A 24,042-nucleotide genomic window follows, 5' to 3' on the forward strand; every position below is an offset into this window, starting at 1 on the left:
TATAGTGCCACCAACAGGTGGAGTTTTGCAAAAACAAATTTGGAACAAAATGCCTCAAATCATCCAATTGCCATCCAAGGCATAAGAAGAAATGGCACCCTTTTCACATTGGCCTATTATAGCGCCACCAGGAGGCCTCAACCTGACCTGCCCTGTGTCCCGAGGGGCACTTTATCTAGTTGTCTCCACCAGGCCGAAGGCATGGGGGGAGAGTATGTTTTGCACTCCGTCCGTCCGTCCGTGTGTGTGTCCGTCCGTGTGTCCGTGAGCAGCTAATCTCCGGCACCGTTAACCCGGTCCATGCCAAATTTTGTACACACACTCCCTGGATGGCAACGATGAACCTCTGCCCCAAACTTTCCAGAACGGCCTGTTATAGCGCCACCAGGAGGCCGCTTTGTGCAAAACAAGTTTTTGCACAGTACACCTACAGATTTTGTCCAAACATCACGCAAATTGGTACACAGTCTCTCTAGAGCCATTCAACGAAACCGGTCTTTCAGATTTCTCACACTCCATCCTGATTGGTTAAGATTGGCTTCCAAAGTTCACAGGAGTGCTCAGTTTCAAACAAAATGCTGCAAATCATGAACACATCGCGTGATTTCCGTGAAATTGTGCACGCACATTCCCACTAGGCCCAGGACGAAATGCCACATGAACAATTTCAACTCAGCCTCAAGGTGGCGCTATAACTGGCCGAAAAGTGTTTTTACCTCTAACTGCACGGATCTGTGGATAACTTTGTATGCCAACTCCCTAGAGGCCAAGGAAAAACCTTTGCCTGGAATTTTTCACATCTGCTCTTTATAGCGCCACCAGGAGGCCGACATATGTAAAACACATTTTCTATTATTACTCCTTCAGATTTTATCCAAATTTCACGCAAATCGGTACACATGATCTCCATAGTCATGTGATCAAGACAGGTTTGTTTGATTTCTCATATTCCATCCTGATTGGCCACGATTGGCTCCTACAGTTTTCAGGAGTAGCCCGCTTTGTACAAATCGCCACAACTCCTCAACGCAGCGTCCGATTGCGATGAAACTGTGCACGCATATTCCCACTAGGCTGAGGAAGAAATCCTGGTGGAGACCTGTGCCCAGAAGGGCACTTTTTCTAGTTACTTGCGCAAGCAGAGCGCGCAAGTAATCGGTTCGCCCGGTCTCCTTCGTCGTGACAGCTGTTCCGCCATTCGAGGCTTACGCAGAAAAACATCAAATCTGTGCCTGTATTGCTGGACCAATGATGACGAAATTACCGTATTTCTTACGTCATCATTTAGAGCTAGTCATACGTATACTATATACATAATCACTAAAAAATAAAATAGCAAATTGTGCCTGATCTGCTGGGACCAGAGTACGTGGTGTGTATGTGTATGACTAGAAAAACTAAAAAGGGATCCAGAATATATCTACAACGATAAAACTGTATTTCTTATATAGATAGAAACTTGAATCATACTTAATAATACTAGATGTTTATATGTATAAAGTAGGTAGCAAATAGTTACATCTAAACATTAATCATTTCAAACGTTCCTTCACAGAGATACTGAGATTTGACAGTTTACAGCGGTCGAAAGGACTTGCGCGCTCTGCTTGCGCACTAGTTGGCCATTTATGGCCTACTAGTGTGCAACAAGCAAGTATGCACTCGACAGAGTGCAGTTCTAGTTTATTATGTGTTCAAAATTGTCAAAACACTTTGAAAATACTGTGGTTAATCTGGATTCTTCAGTATATTAGCCTATGTTTAGAAAATGGCAATAGAATGGAATAGTGGATTATGTACTTGATGTATACTTGAGACTCAATATGCTTTACTCACACTAAACAACTTCAACATCTCAACATGCTTGTTATCCACCTTGTCTTGGCTGGCTTTACAAAGTGTACACAAGAGGAGCCACCAACAATGACAGGCTGCTTCTGTCACCTCAACAGATTTAGCCTGACCACAGGATTTGTCAGTAGTCTCTCCTTGCCCAATAATTGCATACAGAAGTTTCCGGCTGGTGATCCTGCTTGCATATAGCTGGCTGCAGTATATGTATGTCCCTTTTGCAAATGGCGAACATTGGCCGAAGCTTATTCATATTGTAACATCTCATGTCGGTGAGAGGGCATCTGTCTATTGTGTATAGCTAATTATAGGCTTCGACTAGCAACCAGGACAGCCACCGGTGTGTCTGTGTGTGGCCGGTAACACAGACTAACATTTGAGGAACGGCTAAATGATAGTCTCTCTCCCGAAAGACCTCATAGATGAGTTGTCCTGAAGAGAAAAGAGCACTTCCTAATGCCGTACTGTGTAATTTCAAGTATTGCAATGCACAATGCTTCACAGCAGTTGGACAGGCATGGCAATGATAGCTTTTACGCAGTTATTTTTTTGTTAGGGACATTCGACTCCTTTTGGCTATAATAGTCCTCCAATAAAAAACAGCGCAAACATGTCATTTACACCTGGGATATTTTCGAACAAACAAAAACCCCAAGAAAAACAAGTTTGGGAATGGGACCGTTGTTGATTATGTTTAATGGGTGGGGGGGAAGGGGGGGGGGTAGTTTACCTCAGAGCAAGCCATCTATCAGTCTGAAAAGGCTCCCTGTCCCTCCATGTACACTATTCACTTTAAGAGGCAGTGTGACTTTATGGAGGAAATGAGCAAAGAAGAAAAAAATCTTTGATGTTTACTGACGGATTTAACTCCTGCAGTCTTTTGCTTTCCTCTCCCTTCTCCCTTTTTCAGACTTTTAAACCCACAGTGAAGGATGATGTGTACTTTTCACACGCAGGTGTGCCTAGAAGGCTGTGGAGGAGGGGAAAAGAGTTGGAATAGAAAAAAAGCACTTAAAAATAGTTTGAGTTATATAACTTAGATTTTTTTTCCCCCCTGTGACGTGTGCAATAAAAAACCTGGCGGCTAAAGTAAGTTCCATATTTCAGCTATTTATAGCCATATTTAGCATTTTCTGCCATTCTAAATGTTACACATTAGATGTGAAGAGGCTGGGGGTTGATGTTATGATGATACTGAACACGCCCTGCCACTTTCCTTCAGTAAGCTGTACCCAACAGACGGGCAATTTAGCAGGAGCTGGCAGCATCCATAATTGCCATTATACAGTTTGTCCCAGCTGCCCCTGTCTGTGTCTTTGTGCGGACTTGTTGGGCTTTGACCCTAGCTGCCACGTCCACAAAGCCAGCTGAGACAGAATTAAGGCGAGAGATGAGGGGGAGAGAAAGAGGGAGTCAGAGAGAGCAGTAGAGAGAGGAAAGCATGAATGAATGGTGAATCAGAGTCAAGCGAGAGAGGGAGAGATAAAGTGGGAAGTCAGAGAAAGAGAGCAACTGAAAGCAACAGCGAGAGATGAGACACGGGGTGAGGGAAGTAAGAGAGGGAGAGAGAGAACAGAAGAAGAGGGGAAGGGAGGGAGAGAGGCAGAAAGAGTCTCCCAGTCTAATTACACCTCCCTCTCCTCTCTTCTCTCCATCACTTCCTGCATGCTGCATGGTTTCAGTCTGTGACTATTAGCAGCACCGTTCCACTTCCAGCCTGCACAGAATGGAAAACGCCACGTTGCATCGCTTTTTTTTCTCCTCCCCTCCCTTGTCTCATCCAGATGTTCTTCTCGTCAGCACTGTTCTGCACTGTGGGAACAGACAGGAGCAATCGACCACCGAAAAACAATGATTGTGATGACTGGCATCCAATCACGGGCTGATTTGCAGCCCTCTATCTGAGTTTGATTGCTACTGTGTGTCGGTGTTGCAGGTGTGTCTGTTTTTGTGCTGTTGGTTGTGCGAGGGTACAGCATGTGTGTGCCACTAAGAAATGACATTAGTGACGAGGTAGATGTTCTTTTCCTCCCTGCCATTTTTCTGTAGGCTCCGCAACTGTACCTCCCTGCATGGAACAAACTGTTCCATGCAGGGATAGAATCCTGTAATGTAAACCATGTGGAAGCAAATTGAAATTATAACTTCAATCAGCACTAGATTATTGTTAATTGTCAGAATTGTGGTTTTCATTTAATCTTCACACTTAAAGTGGAAGTGACATTTCACCAAGACCTTTATAATTTGTACTTATTTACTTATAATTCCTTAAATCCAATATAATCACAATTATTAAAGGCCCCACGAAACACCCTGTTTCGTGGGGCCTACCAAAAACACTGACGAAGGCCTGCGTGCCCAAAAGTGTCTGTTTGATGCTGCTGCGGACCATAAACATTATTAAAAATCACACTCGTGTGAAGTGAGGGGTGCCTCACTTCTTTAAACAAACATTGTACTCTATTTGTGTAGTGTTTTTAACAAACATTAAAAGTCCATAGACTTGGCTGACACATGACGTCACATGGGGTTCTGTTTTTTGGGGTCAGTGTCATTATTCCGACGGCACGTTGGTCCGACTTGCCCCATTATTAACCCTGTCCCTAACAATAACCCTGACCACATGCAATGCCACATTGTCGGACTAATGCGCCGTCGGAATTACAAGTTGATCCCGTTTTTTTTAAACGTCATTAGAAATTCATAGACTTTGCTGCCAGATATGACTTCATTTCTGAAAGCCAGATGTTGGAGGGGCTAGTGCCCTAAAGACTCATAAGACCTCAGACCTCATTGTATCTTCCTTTTTGTGTATTATCTGACTCTGCATCCAGCTTGTCTTTTCTTTTCACTTTTATCCAGAATTCAAGATAACTCAGAGATGCTATCCTACCCTCTGCGTTGCATCTACCTTGGCTTGGTAGGTCCTGCATGCCAATGACAGGTAATATAGCTCTGTATCAGAGCAGCGAACAGTAACAGATGCACATTGTGTTTGTAGGAACGGCAAGTTCAGACTACTAGTCAACGAGCTGTAGCTGTCCTGAGCGCACAGACAGCAAATTAGACCTGCATACATGTGCATATTGCATAATAAAGGAGCTGTCTTATATTGAGTACATTTTATCCAAAACCATGGTAGTCCAGTTTGTTATATAACAATAACAGATTCTAACAATATTGGTTTTGCAAAATTGTACATTTGTAACAAAGTGACACAATTGTCAGCCAATCGAGATAATTATATTATTAATGTATTTGATGAGAGAATGGAGCCTGTGAGAATTCTCCAAAAACAAAAAATGTTTTCCCATGATCCTTGGTACCTGTAGGACGTCTGGAACCATCTTCCACTGCTTGTCTCATCTACATTGTTATGATTTTGGTTGACACAAGGGTTGGTGAGTGATGATTCCGTTGAGAATTCAGTAGTTTAATATATTAGACACACAGAGAAGACACACAGAGAAATATACAGTATTGGACAGTGGACAGACTGGACACATGACGGGACCAGCAGATATGAAAACTAGGATAAGAAGAACAGAAATGAACAGGAACAGAACATGCATCACGTATCATCGTGCACAGACATCAGTCAATATGATTACACGGATGATTGTTTCACCACTGGGTCAAACAGATAAGGTCAAAATTCATGACATTGAATGATTGAATAGGTAGGTACATTTCAAGCACAACTCAATACAAAAACTATTAACTGTGGGCGACACCATTTTCAATATGCCTTTATCAGTTGGTCAATAAGCATAAACTGTTTGATTGTTAACTGTAAAGATCAGATGACCCATTGAAACTGTTAAAATATATAAAAAGAATACTAAAAAAACTGCCAAAAACGGCAAAGAGAACGGTCCTGGTATGGCTTCACCAGAGGTGCATTTGGGATCATGGAAGCATAGAGTTAATCTCTAGGCCCAGCCCACCCGAGGAGGGGGGAGCCAGAGGTAGGGGGGCTGGAGACTGTCCGTCCCACTGCAAATGTCTTGTGTGTGTTGAGTTGTTTAGGAGTTAGATGATCCGGCCCCTGCTAGAGCTCACTTCTTCTCCTTCCAGTTCCATCTGCTCTCTGTGACTGAAAGGTAAGGCCACTGGGCTCCTCGTTGCATCCATCCATTGATTGACTGAGACTTTACTGAAAATGAATTCAAACGGATAAAAACATAAGAATGGCCGAATTGTTTCCATTGTGGTCCATTGTTTTGCCTCTGTGTAGTGTGTGTATATACACAGCACAATCCAATTGAACACAGAGTGAACAATACAGGTCCATTTGGTCACATTTGTTCACTCTGAGTTACAAATGGTCAAATGGATAAATTAGCACTGATGATTGTGTGTATTTGAGCTTTAGCATGTAAAGCATTTAGTACAAGTTTGCAAGTGACTTGATAGAAGGATATGGTGACAAGCAATAACTTTTGTTCAGGGCAGACTTATGTTTTTGACATTTCGAACATACGTTTTAGGGTTTTTGAAAGACTGTAATGAAAGAAAACATGCAAAGTTGCAATTCTTTGTATATCAATACAATTTGTAAACAGTGCATGTTTTAGTAGTTATACTTTCACCTGAAGTATAACTTCAACATTCACCTCTTTGTGCTTAAGTTCTTCTGACACAACAGGCTAAGGGTGAGTGTCTTAAGACTTGCTGGTACCTACAGTACCAAAAGCAGCTATAACCACTTTCACTATTTTATCAAAGTAATGTTTTTAAAAGACAAGGGGACCCAGAAATCATTGTTGGTTACTGTAACTGCCAAAGTGACTGGCATTGGAGTATTCTAACTCCCAAGGCATAGATAACAACGTTCCATAGTTTGTCTGGTGACATACAGTAAGTGCCCTGCCCTCACTGCAGCTACTAAAAATTGACAATCCAAACTCTTCCTGGACCACTCTCCCTTAGAATGAATTTGATGTATAAGGGAATCTGACCATTTTTGTGTTGCAAACGAGATGGAAATGATTTGTCTGTGTATACTGTAACTGGACAATGTGGAGGTATTGTGTGCCACATAAGCAATAGGAGGAGGGGACTGACCAAGTTAGGAATGAGAGGGAGGGAGGGGGAGAGAGAAGGGGGAGGGGGACTGGATTCAACCAAGAGGAAAGGGACTAGTTTCTCAGACATATTATCACTCCTTCCATCCATCCAAACACTCCCATCACTCTGCTCTGGAATGGAATGTGAGTTGCCAAGGCAATTTGTTACCAGCTGTTTGAATGCTTTGTGAGATTGTGCAGATGTCAGTGGCTTTTGCCGCTGGACTGTCAAGACCTCAGGCCATATTTACAGAGAGAACGGGAGACACAGAGAAACAAAGGAAGAGAGAGAACAAAACAGCTGTGGGGGTTTGTTTTGTGATAAACATTATTTGTGTATTCAGTGACATCTTGCTCTAATTAAAGCAGATTCCATTCCACCTACAAACTGGTGGTGGTTGACTGAACTTTGTTACTGTATACCAGTGAATTATTTAACCACCCTATAGACTTCGTTAACCGGTGTCCCCCAGGAGTCTAGACTTCTCATAGCTTTTTTGTCCCATTTTACAATGTTGTGAGCTTGTAGATCTGCTCTGTGGCTACTGGCTAGAGCTCATTTGGGAAAGAGAGACAAGTTCTATTTGTACAAAATTAAAAAAATTGTTCTCTCTTGGCAAGCCCAAGTTAGCCGAGTCCAGTACGGAAAGGAAAGGATGCTGAACGCTGACTCATTGTCGAGGTGGCAGGACTGAAGTCGGACAGGGCAAGAATGGGACGCTGGGAAATGGCCTGCCTGGCAGCCTAAGCTCTAATCCAGGAAGGATTGTACTCCGATTTGGGCTGCTCTGAGGTTTTGACATGGACATACAAAAACGGAAACTTGGGGAGGGGGGCTTGCGGAGTGAAAGAGAATGGATTGAGAGCAAACACTCGGATATAATATGGACATGCCAGGCATAAACGTTTGAGTTAGAACTTAGCAAAGTGAGAGAGAGAAAGAGACAGAATTCCCTGGACTGCAGCCCTGCTGAGCCGGAGGTGTAAATTCACAGCTGGATGGAAGGCCGGGGGGAAGGGTGTGACATGAAGGAGGCATGGCAGACAGGACAGGGCTATGGTTAAATTGTACTGCCTGCCCTGCCTCAGACACGCCTTCTTATGTGTGGTCCCTGTGTTGCAGTCCAGTATCCTATCACCTGCACCACTAGGGTTAGAAGATTACACTCATTGTGATGCTCAATAGGAAACACCATTTTGGGTTAAATCTGGTGCCAAGTGGTCAAATGTGTGATTTAAATACATTTGACATCTGAACCCATAAAGTAAAGGGTTATTTAGACTTAGCTTCACACAGAAAATATCCTATTTGCAAGCTCACAACGTGTAGATTGGCTATTTTCAGTGCGTGACAGCACAGCACACAATCAAGGATAAATCAAGGGTTTGATGCTATATGGCTCTGAGTGGTTTGCTCACAGTGCACAGAGAAGAGAAGGCTGGCTGAGGTCCCAGCTGAGTACACAAAGACTGGGATAGGTCAGTGTGGATGACAAAGGCACTTTTATTCCAAAGTAACCTTACACCACATATTGTGACGATGACAATGCATGCATTTGACTGATGAAGGGCAAATTGCAATAGAGAAATGCACAGTGACAATTTCGAAAAGTGAATTGCAACACAAACTTGTCCAGACAAACAAGTGCATTATGTGTACATGTTTTGTTTTGTCTACTGACTAGCAGAAGGATGAGAAACAAATGCTAACTTGTGCAGAGAGGGGCTATGCTGAATGCACATTATCCACTTACATAGGGAACTGGCACGGAGTGCACTATTCTGTTTACTGCCTGAAGCCAAAGGATCACAATCCAGTTTAGGAAGCCAAGGACTGACAGAAAAATACGTTCTCCCTATTGGGAGGTGGGGGATGGGGGAAACAGAGGTCAGGTGACACACAACTCGGATTACATATTGTAGCTCCACTCGCTCACTTTTATTAACCTTCGCTGACACTCGAGGGGCGAGCTTATTTCTCTATTTTATCCCTTTTTAATGTCTGTCCTTACTTGCTTTGTGCACTAAAATACTTGAGTTTGAATGACAGGAGTGAATTGTTAGGCTGACTCTACAAAACTACCCTTTACTTGGGGAATCCCCATAGAACGAGTTTGTCATTCAGGTATATCATACAAGAGTGCAGGGTGTAGTTTGGATTCAAGGGCTTGCTATTCAGGAAAGCATGCATTCCACGATAGCCTATGGCTTGTTATGGACTGGGTTTGTGGAATGAGCACTGTGAAAATCACTCTGCTGAGTCTGCTCGCTACCCAGGCTTGAATAAGCAGATGCAATGGTGGTAGCAGGGTTTAGTACTAGTTGCTATGGATCCTCAGCAACTTGTGGGATTCTCCACAGACATTTACGCAAAACAAATTAAATGGAAATAAAAGTAATCTATTCTACATCGGTAGGATTTTTCAGACAATTCACCATGACACATAAAACTATGTGTCCCTATTCTGGGCCAAACTTTCAGCTAAAATGGAAGATCACAACGCAACATGAGGTTGTAGATCTGCTATTTTTGGCAATGAGATTTGGTGGAGAGGAGAAAAAGGATGGGGCCTAATATAGAAACCTAGGGGACTCCAGTCAATTTAAACGCAATTCAATCCAGTCAATAAAGTATGTAGGTTTTAAGTGGTTAATAACGTGTCAACAAGTCAAGCAGTGTTTCACCTTTCCTTCATCAAGCCTTCAATGGGAGCAGAATTGCGTGTCATTGAAAGTGACAATAAGCACGCAGCATGATGCACAGAAAGAGCCTATTCCCTGTGTCTCTATATTAAGTTGTTATGGGGGTTTTTTTATAGCCTGCACACAATATGGTGTTTGCCTATCGTATTTGCTGGGGGGGACTTTGTGAATCTGAGCAGACAGATTGCAACCTGCTCTGTTTTCATTTTTTCCTCCCTCCCAGGCATCCAACCCACCTGTTATGTCACCAGGGAACAGCAAGAATGTTGTATTCCCATTCCCTCTAAAGGAAATGAAAGGAAAGAGGAAGGGGACAGAAACAGTGAGAGATATAGGGATTCAGAAAGCGATTGAGAGATTATAGAGAAGAGAATGTGATAGGGAGAGCAAAACAGAGCGATAGTGGGAAGGAGACAGGAGAGATGGGGAAAGATGCATAGAGAAAGATAGGGAAAGAGAGATAGAGATTGGGCCACTGATCCGTTCCGGAGTTGTTTTTCTTGTGCATCAGGGATTTTACACCCCACAGCTGCTTGCTTACCCAACAAACGTCCCAAATTAAATACCTTTGAGGAGGGGAAAACAGGGATCCATTATGAGTCTGAAGTTTCCTTTATACCTCTGCCCTGTTTGATTATGAGTGCCGCTTTCCAAATAAAACAATTTGTTTTACTATTGCGTCACCTCGTCCGGCCCCTTCCTGTCGTGCCGAGCACCGTTAGCTTTTCGTCTGGTGAGGAGGTGAATCATCTAAAAAAGTGAATGTGTTACAGAAAAAAAGGAAAGAAATAGTAATTAGACGGGGACACCGTGCTCCTCCAAATCAAACACTGAGCTGACAGTTGAGGAGGTGAGGCCATGTTTTTCTTAATACTTTTTTAAAATGTGCAATCAAATTTCACATTGATTGCTCTACCTTGACTCCCCCCCAACTCTCTGAGTCTGACATGCTACTTATTAGTTGTTTGTTAGGGGGTGGTTTTTCCATGATTTCCTGTCAGCAAAACACCTATTTCTTTTTTTAGGCTCCCTCCTTTTTTCAAAGGGGGAGAGAACGTTCCTTGTGCTGGCTTACTTCTAGACGTCACTGTCCTGTCTGTGTGCTCTGCCAAGCTCGCTGTACTTTTCCACGTCCGGGCCCAGTCGAGTCTTCACGGCCTAGCTGACCTACACTATGTGCAGTGCACAAACACTGAACACCATTGTCAAAGTCTCTTCTGCAGTCTGTGTCCGTGCCGAGGCTAATGCAATACGTCTACATGTGTTGCTGTGTTGAAAATACCTGATTTTCAACTGGAAACTCATTTTGACACATGACACACGGCACGGTACATACAATGCAGTCAGTGTACTGTAAATGCATGCCAATAGTGTGCATTTGTACACTGAGTGAAGTGACGCTGTCATTCACCTGATGTGCTATTGCATCTTACCCAAAGGTGGAGACACTATTAAGAGTCGGACCGCTAGCAGCAATGACCTTCCTCAAAGGCACATTGCAGTATAGTGCACATCAGCACCAGAACGGAATGCTTGAGGTTAAAGTTCAGTGTAGATGCCTGTTGTAAATGTTATTCCGTCTGGAGATGAGTGCAGAGTACACCCACCGTTCACCTGTTTTTATTTCTTTCCTTTCCATGATGAACTCAGTACAGCAAGCCTGGCAGGGCACTATACAGACAGTGACGTCTCCTTAGCCAACACAAGGAGCTTTCTCTTCACCTTTGAAGAAAAAGAGAGGGGGGAAGGGAGGGGGGGATAAAATGTGTTTGTTGTGAAATTAAGTTACTGCCATACAAGCGAAGCCCCCTTAGTCCCTTAGTCAGGCTAGTCTATAATTAAATACAGAAGTAATGCCATTGCTTCTAGTTGTCAACACGTTCTTGTCTGCTTTTAATTTCACCACACTTACGCCAAAGGAACATTTCGTAGAACATTTGCGTAGAATTGCAGCAAAACACAAACCCAGAGTACAACATACAAGTTTTATGGCGTTCATTCACAAGGTCAACGAGGGATCCTTCAATTATGTTGCTCAAGGGCCAGTCAGAACACGTATGCTGTAAATAATATCTAAATGTGGAGGTAACTACATGCAAAGTTTACCCTTTTTACTGTGTCTGTCTAAACATGTTCACCTATTTGGATGGTTCATGTCAAGAGGGGCCTGCATTTTTCAGGTCCCCCCTGGCCTCACCTATCAGCTAAATGTTATGTACTTTTCTAAATGTCACAATATGTTTCTCCTCGAGGCGATGGTATTAAGAAGTGCCCTGCAGTTTCCGTTCATCTCCCCGACTAAGTCTGTAATTCTCAAACGTGTTGTGACAATGTTCACAAAAGGTTCTGCAGATTATTCTGGAGACGTGTTTCTCCTAAAAGGGTAGATTTTTCTCCCTCTAGTCTGTATTAATTTGTCTTCGCATCAAACCCACGCTTTGCATCAAACACACACACACACACACACACACACACACACACACACACACACACACGTGTGCGCTTGTGTGTGTGTGTGTGTGTGTGTGTGTGTGTGTGTGTGATACCCTGTAAGTGTAGGTAAGGACAGTGTGTGTGTGTGTGTGTGTGTGTGTGTGTGTGTGTGTGTGTGTGTGTGTGTGTGTGTGTGTGTGCATGTTTAATACTAACTCTGTAGGTATAGTTTGAGAAGTTGCTCCCATTCTTTTTGATGACATTATGAAATGGGGCAAATGATAGGACAGTAATTGCTTTGATCTTTGCTCTCAACTTCACCCTGATACACTGATAGGATCACTCTTAAAAGCCCTACATAGCACTGTCTCAGGACTCAGGCCCTTTCATCTCTGCAGGATAAACAACGTTTCTGGATCTGTGGTTCGAAACAGACTGAGAGGGGCACAACAGAGAGAGAAAGAGAGGGAGTCAACAGAGGGAGTTGAAGTAGAGATAGATCGAATCAAAAGGGTGAGATGCAGGGAGAGATACTGTAGAGAGAGAGAGAGAGAGAGACACGGAGAGAAGCAGAGGAAGAGGGAGTGCATGTGACACTACAAAACAAAAGATCCCTTATTTTGCCCTTGAGATGAGACATGTTGAAGAGAGAGATGGGGAAAAGAGACGGGGATAGTATATCAAACCCTGAACAATGGACACACAGAGAGAAGAGGGGGAGATGAAGAGAGGCATTCTACAGTTACAGGCATTCCACCATGGCTGGGGTCTTTAAAGCCTCAGTTAGCCTGAGCTTGTCGATCTGATATTTTTCTGTGTGTAATACCAGCACGCAGCCAAGTGTTTATAGGATTAAGATGCAGGCGGACTTCAGGTCTTATGCTGGTCGATATAGGCTAATCTTTTTTTCTAAAGTCCATGCGAAATCAGGTGCTTGTGAGTGTGACATGAATCCAGAAACTGCAGTGGGAGTGTAAGTCTATTCTGGCTAAAACAAGGTGGTAAATGTGGTTGTATTGTAGAGTATCGTTCCTCGGGGCATGGAAAAACGTGCCAGTGTTTGGTTGTCATGTACATTAGAAACGGGAGGTGCTCGCAAAGAAAGAACCCTGTTCCCAATCTCAAGCATTCAATCTAAACTTGGTTAATTTAGTCAACCTAATTTGGAGTAGCCTGAAGCCAATGTGCCCGACAAGAGTCCTCTAACTGAGTGGGGTGCTTAGAAGTCTATACAAAGAGAGAAATTATATTTTTTTGAAGCAAAAATATAAACCGCCACAATTTCACTAAGTCCTGCAAGTAAACAAAGGCAGACACTGGGTGTTTTGTCGAGGAATTGGATCATGTCCATAATCCATTGTGAGACTAGAAAATGTGTCATGTACTGTATTATGCCTTGATGTCAGTACGTCTGCATGCTTGTGGCCGTCTCTTCACGCTTGAAAAGTAGAGGTTATTCCAGGTTTCCGAACAAAAGGAAGGGCTGCCTGTTGGATCCAGCACGCCTGCAAATTGAACTAGATAAAGTGCCCCTCGGGGCACAGGTCTCCACCAGGGCAGGTCAGGTTGTGGCCTCCTGGTGGTGCTATAGGCCAATGTGAAATGGGTGCCATTTCTTCTTATGCTTTGGATGGCAATTGCATGATTTGAGGCATTTTGTTCCAAAACTCCACCTGTTGGTAGCGCTATAACAGGCCAATGCGAAAAGGGTGGGATATATTCCTCAGCCTAGTAGGAAAGTCTGTGAAAGATCTCACGTAAAATGCACGCTGTGTTCATGATTTGAGGCTTTTTGTTCAAAACAGGCCAATCCTGCAAACTTTGAAATATCGGACAGATCCATCTTGAACCCATGACTATAGAAATACTGTGTAATGATTTGTGGGATCTTTGGACGGAACAAAAAAGTCTGCCCCCTGGTGGCGCTATAACAGGCCGTATAACGTACTCTCTCCCCATGCCTTCGGCCTGGTGGAGACAATAATGTGGAGGTGTGCATAGTTGGGCCACTTCAGCACCCTCTGGTGGACACGTTTTTCGACAGCCTCAAACACACCATGCACACGCACGTGCGCACACGATAATGTGTGCGGACGTACACGCGCACTCGCGCACGATAATGTGTGCTCTGGGCTAGGGGGTGGCCTTCCAGTGGGGAAAAACTGATGCTGTGTCATATAGGCTTCCCGACATGCTTGAACATGAGATGGCTTAAGTTCTATGTGCTCCTATTTGCAAGACACTGTGCCCTCAAGGGATGCCTCTGTAGTGACAAATGCCCTGCTGGACAGGCCCATAACATGGTGTATCCAAATTACACAAAAACTAATATAAAACAACAACAAAAAACTACAGAACAAAGCAGATACTTGAACTGTTCCTTTTTGTGTCTCCTCTCTGACAGACATCGAAGATGAGGGTGTGGTTTGTGTTCCTTCTGTGCCTGGCTGGCCACGCCATGGCTGCTCCAGTAAGTTATACATCTCGTGTGTGTGCGTGCGTGCGTGCGTGTGTCCGTCCGTGTCCTCGTATCTGTTTCATTGTGTGTGTGCTTCCTCACGTGTCTGTGTATATATGAGGTCATAGTCTGTTTTTTCCATGTGTTCCTTCAATCCAAGTGGTTTTCCTGTGTGCGTCCACAAGTGGGCGTGTGTTCACCACGTGCAAGAATGTGATTATCTAACTGTGTGTGTGTGTGTGTGTGTGTGTGTGTGTGTGTGTGTGTGTGTGTGTGTGTGTGTGTGTGTGTGTGTGTGTGTGTGTGTGTGTGTGTGCGTGTGCGTGTGCGTGTGCGCATGTAAAATCCCTTCAGACTGAGGAAGGGCCCATTGTGGAAGAGCCAGTAGCGGAGGAGGAGATCATTCCTGAGGAGGACATCATTGATGAGGAGCCAGTGGTTGAGGAGGTCAGTCCTGATACCCTCCTGCTTTCTGAGCCGCTCTAACCTAAATCTGGCACATACTGTATGACCAGGTCGCTGAAAACACAGTTGGAGATACATCACGAACAATGTACAGACATTGGTTTCTGCGCCTATGCAGCAGCAACATACCACAGCCACAGTATACATACTTACACATACCGTAGTATGGTGCAGGGAAGCAGTGGTGGAAAGTATTGTAACTAAGTACAATTACTTAAGTACTGTACTTAAGTAAAACAATTGCAGTGCAGCTGCGGTCATTCTAATTTCAAATAGACTTGGGTTGTGTTGCCTCACCCTTTCTGTCGTCGCTGTCAGGTGGAAACCTTGCATATCCAAACAAACAAAGTGCCATATAATGGAGAACATAAAACAATGAAATATACAGACACAAGGTTTGGAAAGCACAGCTGGCACAAAGATTGAGATGTTTTCGGAAACACGACAAAGAATTCCTTTCCTCACATGCGCATGTATTTGTTTTATTTGGCCTTCTTGGCATACCGTTGAGCCTTGCAGCTGCTTAAAGAGATGACTCAATGGTTAACGGGACCTATGAGAATTAAATAGTGTTGCCAAATGAGAATCATCACCCCTGGTCATCATAATTATGTCAAAAATATATATTTAGGGTTAGTAAACAAGTATGACGTGTGCTTCAGCTCATATTTTGCATAAGATGTCCCATCTCTCACCTCTAATTGCTCTGTATTTATTTATTTATTTTTTACCGAAAAGCTCTAAAAAATAACTCCCCTCTGTGACAAAGTTAGCTTTGGTGTCAGGGCAAGCTTTCATGTGAACGCCTTTACCGTTTCCTGCTCCAGAGGTCCAGAGGGACCAGAGATACCACAGGCCTTAAATTTAGCCGTGTGTTAGTCCTACAGCGAGTCCGGAAGCCATTAGCTTAGTTTTTTTTCTCATGGCCTCACCACATGTGCAACCAGCTGCTTGTTATTGTTGGACACTAACTTCGGGCTGCCGCCTCCTCTCTCCCAGACCCTGTTTGGCCTGTAGGGAGGAGCCCCTCTTTAGTGGTTCCATTTTCTTTTTTTTCTCCACCCTTTTTTTCAGTTTTGAGGAAACCAAGGACATTTAAGCGGTTAGGTGTAAGTGGACGTCATTTGAGAAATGGGGGCAGAAATAGCCCTGCAAAGGATCACGTTGTGATGATCAGATCGTAAGATCTACTGAATATTGTTGTTGTGGTGTTTATCACTGTACTGTCTGCGCTACAGTAGCCTACATTTTATTTGTTGTCCGACGGAGCATTATTCCGAGTCGACGGCACGTTGGTCCGACTCGCCGCATTACTAACTGTCCCTAACCCTAGTCGGAGTAATGGAATGTCAGAGTTATGGGCAGTCCTGAATGAATGAGTTTCTGACACACTCTCTAACCCAGAGATTATACACATTATGTACAGTATGTTTGAGGTGATATGTATCCAATATGTACTGTATGTTTGTAGTGCTATAAATACAATAATTATGTTCTGTATGTTTTGACCGTTGTCCTCTCTATCCTGCGGTTGACTTGTTCTTACCAGGACCCTGAGGTAGGAGCCAACCCAGTTCAGATTGAGACAGGAGAAGAGTTTGACGAGGCCATCGAGGTTGTGGAGGATGTTGCTGCTGAGAGTAAGTGATTTCATAAATGTGCATTGTGCGCACACACAAATATTTATATACAATATACTGTATGCGCAATTGCGCACACGCGTGCACGTGCACACACACACACACACACACACACACACACACACACACAAGCCCGATCTCATCCAAACACAGTGAGATAGCACAGAGTGGCAATTCCGTACATACGGTAGTACACACCTAGAATACCCACAAATCTGTACATATTACACTACTACTGTTTTGACGGAGGTGTGGTTTGTAGGGAATTGCCAATCCGTGCTATTTCACCGTGTTTGGGTGAGTTCAGGGTTTGACATTATTTACGATTCTGTACTATTGGGTTACAACTCGGACGGGGCTGAGTCGGCTCAATCAAACTACACAACGTTCGACTCAGTGGTATCTCTCGTGGCTCAAGTTCGGTAGAGACGGCTCCCCTCTGCCACGGTCTATGGGGAGGACTTTGGTGTAATATGTACGGATTTGGGGGTTTTCTAGGTGTGTATGTACGGAATTGCCAATCCGTGCTATTTCACCGTGTTTGGGTGAGACTGGTTTACACACACACACTTGCGCACACACACACACACACACACACACACACACACACACACACACACACCAGGCATAAAATGTGTCTGTTTGTTATCTTCCACAGATATACAAACAAGTGTATCCTGACAGCAGTTTGATTTAGCTCTGTCTCACTCCTCCGTCTGCCACCCCAGGGCCTCTGGGCAGTGAGGCACTGCTGGGTTTATAAGACATCTCAGACTGGCAAGACAAAAAGCCATAATGATAGATTTTCGGAGGAGAGGGCTATAATTATATATTCCACCCTGTATGAATCAGTAAAATCCAGGCTTTAAATGGCAGGGGCACAGCCACATGTTCTGTCTTTAGAGAATATGAGAGAGAGAGAGAGAGAGAGAGAGAGAGAGAGAGGGGACATTGGATCCTGCAAATGTGAACTCTCTCGCACACATGCACGCACGCATGCAGCCATGCATGCACACTCTCTCTCTCTCTCTCTCACACACACACACACACACACACACGCACACACACACACACACACACACACACACACACACACACGCACACGCTCACACACAACATTGCAAGGTATGTCAAGTCAAGTCAGAACAAGATGTTCTCATCTCTGCATAGAGACTAGGATTTGCCTCAGAATACAAATTGAGTATTTAGGAGTACAAATTATGTATATTCAAACCTCACAAATAGGACCTGTAATAAAGTAAAAGTACAGTTTGGTAAATTGAAGGTTTCCCAGAAACAGCCTTCGACTGAGGTAGCAAAGCTATACTTTCTCTCCCACATCACCTGCAGTAGTGTCTGACAAGTCAGTCTAATGTACACCCTACACTACAGCCTACTTAAAACTAATGGAATCATTATACAAACAAGCACTTACAACCTCAGACAAGAAGAAGCCATTCAGTTTGTATCATTGGCATTATTCTAAAGAAGTATAATTGCTTAGCTTTGAAAACCCCATCAAATAATAAATACAAAACTGTCTGCCTGTTATAAGTTGATACATGGTTTATCTCAGACAAACTCCATAGCAGCTTAGTGGAATACTTTGTGGGCTCTAATGACTTTTATTCACCTTTAACATGACTGTACTCGTACTCATACTGTACTGTACCTGTATCATCTGCTATTGGATTTTGTTCGCTCATGTTAATTTAGGACTACTTCCCTCCACACTCTTCTATCCAACATCAGGTTCTACAGTGTTGTTAGCCACAGTGTGTCTACAGTATGTAGGTGTTGCGCTTCTTCCCCCTCTTAACTATAATGTTAACTAAACTATGTTAACTATAATTATGCTTTTTACCACCAATTTAGTTCATTGTTACCATTATATTGTATTTGTGTTATTATGTAAGGATGCCTAACATCATCAGGCAAAGGCATTGTCGATGAAAACTACGCTTGGGTGCATGTTTGAGTGTTGATTCATGCACATCGGCCCTTTTCCAATACAAAATAAACCACACATTTTAAATGGTTGTGAATTGTGATGGACAAACTGTAATTCTTCTCCGTGGATTACCTTTATTTCAGACCCCTGCCTGAACCACCACTGCAAGAAGGGCAAAGTGTGTGAGGTAGATGAGAGCAACGACCCCATGTGTGTATGCCAGGACCACTTGACCTGCCCCGAAGCTGTCAATGAGTTCGAGCATGTGAGTTCCATCACATGTAGCCTCTTTTATCCAGCATTTTGTGCATTTATCATACCATAACATATCATACCCGATCCACAGGTTAGAGTCACTGCTGTATACAAAGCTAGATAGAAATGTGAAGATCCCTGCCTGGCTCACTGGCTGTCTCCTCTCCATCCCTCTGTCCTTTCCTTCTTCTCCAGGTCTGTGGCACTGACAACAAGACCTATGACTCCTCCTGTCACTTCTTTGCCACCAAGTGCGCCCTGGAGGGAACCAAGAAGGGACACAAGCTGCACCTCGACTACATTGGACCCTGCAAATGTGAGCTCACAAACACACGCACAAACACACACACACACACACACACACACACACACACACACACACACACACACACACACACACACACACACACACACACACACACACACACACACAGCACACACACACACACACACACACACACACACACACACACACACACACACACACACACACACACACACACACACACACAATCTTTACACATTATGTAAAAATTAAGCAGAAAACAAGAGGATACAATTTCAGTTCAGAAGAAATGATTAGAAAAAAAGAGAACTCAGTCGAAGACAGTGGCAAACAGAGAAGTAACTGTATGTTGCGTAACAATTGTAAGCTACTCCTCCATGTTTTAGTTCTGGCTCTGGGGATATAAAGTTAACCTGTCTCAGATTAGATGACCTGAGACGTCTGGATGGTTCATGCTGTTATCACAAGATTATGTTAACGTCGGCAGTGGAGCACCCGTCATTGTTTAAAAGGGGAACATTCCCTGCGTTGATGATAATGCGACGCTGACGGACAATGGCTGCAGTGGAGTGGAGCCCCGGCGTTCTATCTCAGCCATTGCACCCCCTCAAATTGCATTAGCTCTGAATTCACTAACACTCTCCCTAGCTGACATTTTTCTACGTTAGTGATTGACGGGCAGCTATGTCAGTGAGGCTGTAGCGTAGCTCTAATGCCTGTCTGCCTGGCAGGAGTCTACAGAGAGGTGGAACAACACGTTTCAGCATGCAGGCTACATTTTTCAATCACTGTTCAAACTGAACATGTCTCTTGAGATGAGCCTTATTGTGTGGAGAAGATGAGGCCTGAGGCTAGAAAGGTTCAAATGGAGATCAGGGTGGTTTTCTGTATTGCATAAAGAAAACTATTCATGTTCAGACTTTTATGCCTTCACTTTTCATCTCAGGCTGTTGAAAAGGCTAAGAACGTCCTTTTATTTTAATCACAGCTTACGTTGTATTTCAGTTTCATGTAGTTGAGTTGGCAGTTCATTCTACCTTGGTTTCTTCTTGCTGGTTTAAGGTTTTCCATCGAATTGGATAAATATAAATAAGACGTGAAATGTTCAACTTACATTTGAGCCATGCAGAACAACATTTACTTCAATACATAGATATCCTCATTCGAAACCCTACATGGCTTGTGCAAGGACGCGCTGTGATTGGCCAGTGCACTTGTGCAAGGAGGCGCTGTGATTGGCCAGTAGCCACTTTGAGTGGCAGTCGGGGCAAACGCTCTCGCCAGAACATGATTTACTATTATGTGCCTATAGGGTCGCAACTCGAACTGCGCTGAGCCGACTCAACTTGAGCCACGTGAGGCACCACTGAGCAAGCTAAAGTGAGCGACTTGCCGTGCCGAATGTTGCACCTCCGTCACGGTCTAAAGTGATACTTTATCTGCCAAAAAACTGCGAGAGGCACTTCCACGTTGGCCACAGAAGCGAGGCGCGTTTATAAGCACAAGCCGTGTAGGGTTTGGAATTTTGCACCGAAATAACAAACATTAAAAGCACTGCCATCCGTGCCATTATTGTCCACACAATATTCCTGTTTCTCAAGAAACATGAATGTGCCAGGTTCAGTACCATTAATAGACAGCAGAACCATGAAGAACAATAGAAGGAGGTTTCTTTGCTCTAACATGCTTTCTGATTCCCAAATGTGTCTGTCTGCAGTAATTGAGCCCTGTGAGGACATCGAGCTTAGCGAGTTTCCCCTGCGCATGAGGGACTGGCTGAAGAATGTGCTGGTGACCCTGTATGAGCGTGACGAGGACAACAACCTGCTCACCGAGAAGCAGAAGCTCAGGGTCAGTAGGTTACAGTAGCACACAGTAGATTTCTAATTAATTCACACATTCACTGTCGGGTATTAATTCATTAATTCCTCCAAAACTGCCAGTGTTCTTCAATGAAACCTTTATTTTGAAGTGACTATATTATCAATTTTTTTTATTATCAATTATCAACTTTTAGGTTAAGAAGATCTTTGAGAATGAGAAGAGGCTGCAGGCTGGTGAGCACTCTCTGGACCTCCTGGCCCATGACTTTGAGAAGAACTACAACATGTACATCTTCCCTGTCCACTGGCAGTTCGGTCAGCTCGACCAGCACCCCATCGATGGGTATGTTCCGGCATGGAAATCCCTTATTTGACAAGTCAAATGCGCATGTCCCATAATGCAAAATACTAATTACTGAATTTGTGTAACAGCTACCTTACCCACACGGAGCTGTCCCCCCTGCGTGCTCCTCTCATCCCCATGGAGCACTGCACCACTCGCTTCTTTGAAGTGTGTGATGCTGATAGCGACAAATACATTGCTCTGGAGGAATGGGCCAACTGCTTTGGCATCAAGGAGCGTAAGTATAAATCCACAGCTGGGAGTTTATTAGCAATATGGGATTATGGGTTGAAGGCCTCTCAAAAGTGTTCAACATAGAGCTAAACGTAGTGTTATTGGAGCATCCTGGTGTCTCATACAGTAGGTCACCTGCATTGAAAAAGAAAAACCGCTCGTGCAAAGTGAAATCCCCCTGACCAAGGGAGATATTATAGGCTTTCTGCCTAGGCAAGAATGTAGCCTAACTTTGCTGCATTCACTCCTTTTGACCCCACATCACCGATGTAAACACATGGATTTAATTCCTAGGTTTTCCATGTGGGAAATGGGATTTTGGATCAATTAAGAAAATAAGCTCTGTGGCTAACAAAGGCTTATGATATTAACATCAATAACATGTTTTAATTTGTGTCATATAATAAAACGTGAAATTTACATAATATGTTTATCATATTTTTGTCATAATTCAAACCTATTGCAAAAAGCATTGGAAGTCTGCCAGTCTGGTGAAGGAATTAACCCACTGCGAACTCACTTTGGGGTTTGAGAACTACAAGCTGTAACACATTTAGGCCAGTCAATCTAAGCTAAAAAGGGGCGTGACCAAAATGAAATTGCAAGGTTTCAAGATTTTTTATGATCCTTAGGGTCATCCAAATAACATAACACCTGTGTGAAGTGAGGGGCGCTCTCATCGTACATGACATTACGTGAAATAGACACTAAGCCGATTTGCTATGACTCTATGACGTACAATTCTCCATTCATTGTCAATGGGAATTTAATGTTTGTGTAAGACAAAAATAGACAGTGAGACGATTTGCTCAGACTCTATGACGTACAATTCTTCATTCATTGTCAATGGGAATTTAATGTTTATGTAAGACTAAAATCTACACTAATAGCTGAATATAAGAGGGGCTAGCGCCCCTCAACAATTGTTAGTGGATCATGGTAAATTCAGGGGTTGAAAGTTGGGGTAAGGCAAACATTTATAAATTTCATTATGCTTTAAGTAGCATGTGACGAGTCAAACAAAGGGGTTTTCATGATTCTGAACCCATTTCAAGCATTAGTTTTGAACAAAAAACTCTCCTTGGGCTAAATTCGGCCATAGCCACTTACCCAAATGTGCCCAAATGTGATGACCTCATCATCACATTTGTGATGACGGTTTGACATGTCACATGCTACTTAAAGCATAATGACATTTTTAAATGTTTTTGCCTTATAGGTTGTTAACACTCTTAATTGCCCGGGGTTATTTAATCCATTCAATTATAGCGCCCAATCGATTTATAGCAACGGAGCACTTTTACCGATGGACCGGATGTGGCTGTAGCAGCTAAATGTAGCCTAAACACTCTCGATGTGATCGACAACAGCGTTATCTATCGCGACTAGCGACTGGACAGCGGAGGGCCGTCCGTCTAACTGTTAGATGGCCCTTAAAACGTTAATAACTCGCGATCTAAATCATCCCGTCCAATTCTAAGAAAAGATCATGTGTTAGAGTCTAACACATGTTCAATCCAATACATACAGCAATATGAAAATGCTGTAATTTGATGCTGTTTGAGGTAAATACCAGCAATCCTGTACATTGATGTCATTACTTCTGGTCAATCATGCTCATGAGTGTTGCACCTGCTTTGTGTTTACAGAGGATGTGGACAAAGACATGGTCATCTAAGCTCCAGTGACCAGCAGCAGTACGAGATCACCTTGTCGCGCAACTAGAGGGACAAAGGTGCTGATCCCTAAATTAAAATCACAGTAACGGTGCTAATTGCTAAAGAAAAAACAAATTGTGTTTTTATAACGACCTATCCTACCTATACCACTAAAAAGATTAAAACAAAAGATGTGCACAGTCTGTCTACTAACTATCACAAAATCGTGATCATGCAACTTCCAGTTTTTTTGTTTTGTTTTTGTTTTTAAAAGCCTCTGAAATCAGATAGATTAGAGTAAAGACCTTTTGATGGGAGATGTAAATGTATTCTCTTTGTGGAACGGGTGCAAACAGTGATTATTGTCATTATTTTATATATGTGGTTTTTACAGTTTTTATACTTTGGGGCTTGAATTTGACATCAATTTGACAGTTTACACAAATTTGTAAAAATCCAAAATAAAGTTTCTAAATAAATGATAAATGATCCCTTTGCTTGCTTTCTAAAAAAATAACATGTTAGTTTTTGCACTCTTTTGGTGGTGGACTCATTTTTTTTGTCTTTTTTGTACTTTGTTTTAGTGCATTGATATTTTGACTACTGCTACAAGTTGTTGTTTTTTCACTGTCTCATACAGATTCCATGTCACAAACGAGGATATACAGTATGTTTATTGATATTTGGAACAATATAAATTATATATTGTTCTATGAGGAAAGAATCTCGCAGGCTGAGAAAACTTTCTTGCTCTTAACTTGTTTTACTGACACTTTATTTTGTCATTATCGAGAGCACAATAGAACTCTTTCCACGAATAAAATACTTAAATATCTGAAGAATCTCTGCACGCATTCATATCTCCATTTTGCT

General features: G+C 43.1%; 1 protein-coding gene across 1 annotated transcript; it reads left to right on the top strand.

Moving 5' to 3' along the window:
* The first annotated feature begins 5,816 nt into the window (after window positions 1-5,816).
* On the top strand, window positions 5,817-23,655 carry sparc (secreted protein, acidic, cysteine-rich (osteonectin)). Its single transcript, XM_083786048.1, has 10 exons — window positions 5,817-5,954; window positions 14,461-14,526; window positions 14,869-14,961; window positions 16,529-16,619; window positions 18,714-18,835; window positions 19,021-19,141; window positions 20,829-20,962; window positions 21,129-21,277; window positions 21,367-21,515; window positions 23,161-23,655. Exons 2-10 carry the CDS (start codon window positions 14,470-14,472, stop codon window positions 23,187-23,189), a joined length of 945 nt encoding a protein of 314 aa, XP_083642174.1. The 5' UTR covers window positions 5,817-5,954; window positions 14,461-14,469; the 3' UTR covers window positions 23,190-23,655.
* Window positions 23,656-24,042: the final 387 nt, after the last annotated feature.

This window comes from Protomyctophum parallelum, assembly GCF_964188405.1.
Source record: "Protomyctophum parallelum genome assembly, chromosome: 16".
In the NCBI taxonomy this organism is placed as follows: Eukaryota; Metazoa; Chordata; class Actinopteri; order Myctophiformes; family Myctophidae; genus Protomyctophum; species Protomyctophum parallelum.

Coding starts and splice junctions, on each gene's coding strand:
- sparc (XM_083786048.1), top strand. CDS start 14,470: ATGAGGGTGTGGTTTGTGTTCCTTCTGTGCCTGGCTGGCCACGCCATG. Junction 19,142..20,828: donor CTACATTGGACCCTGCAAAT/GTGAGCTCACAA, acceptor GTCTGTCTGCAG/TAATTGAGCCCTGTGAGGAC. Junction 21,516..23,160: donor CTGCTTTGGCATCAAGGAGC/GTAAGTATAAAT, acceptor TTGTGTTTACAG/AGGATGTGGACAAAGACATG.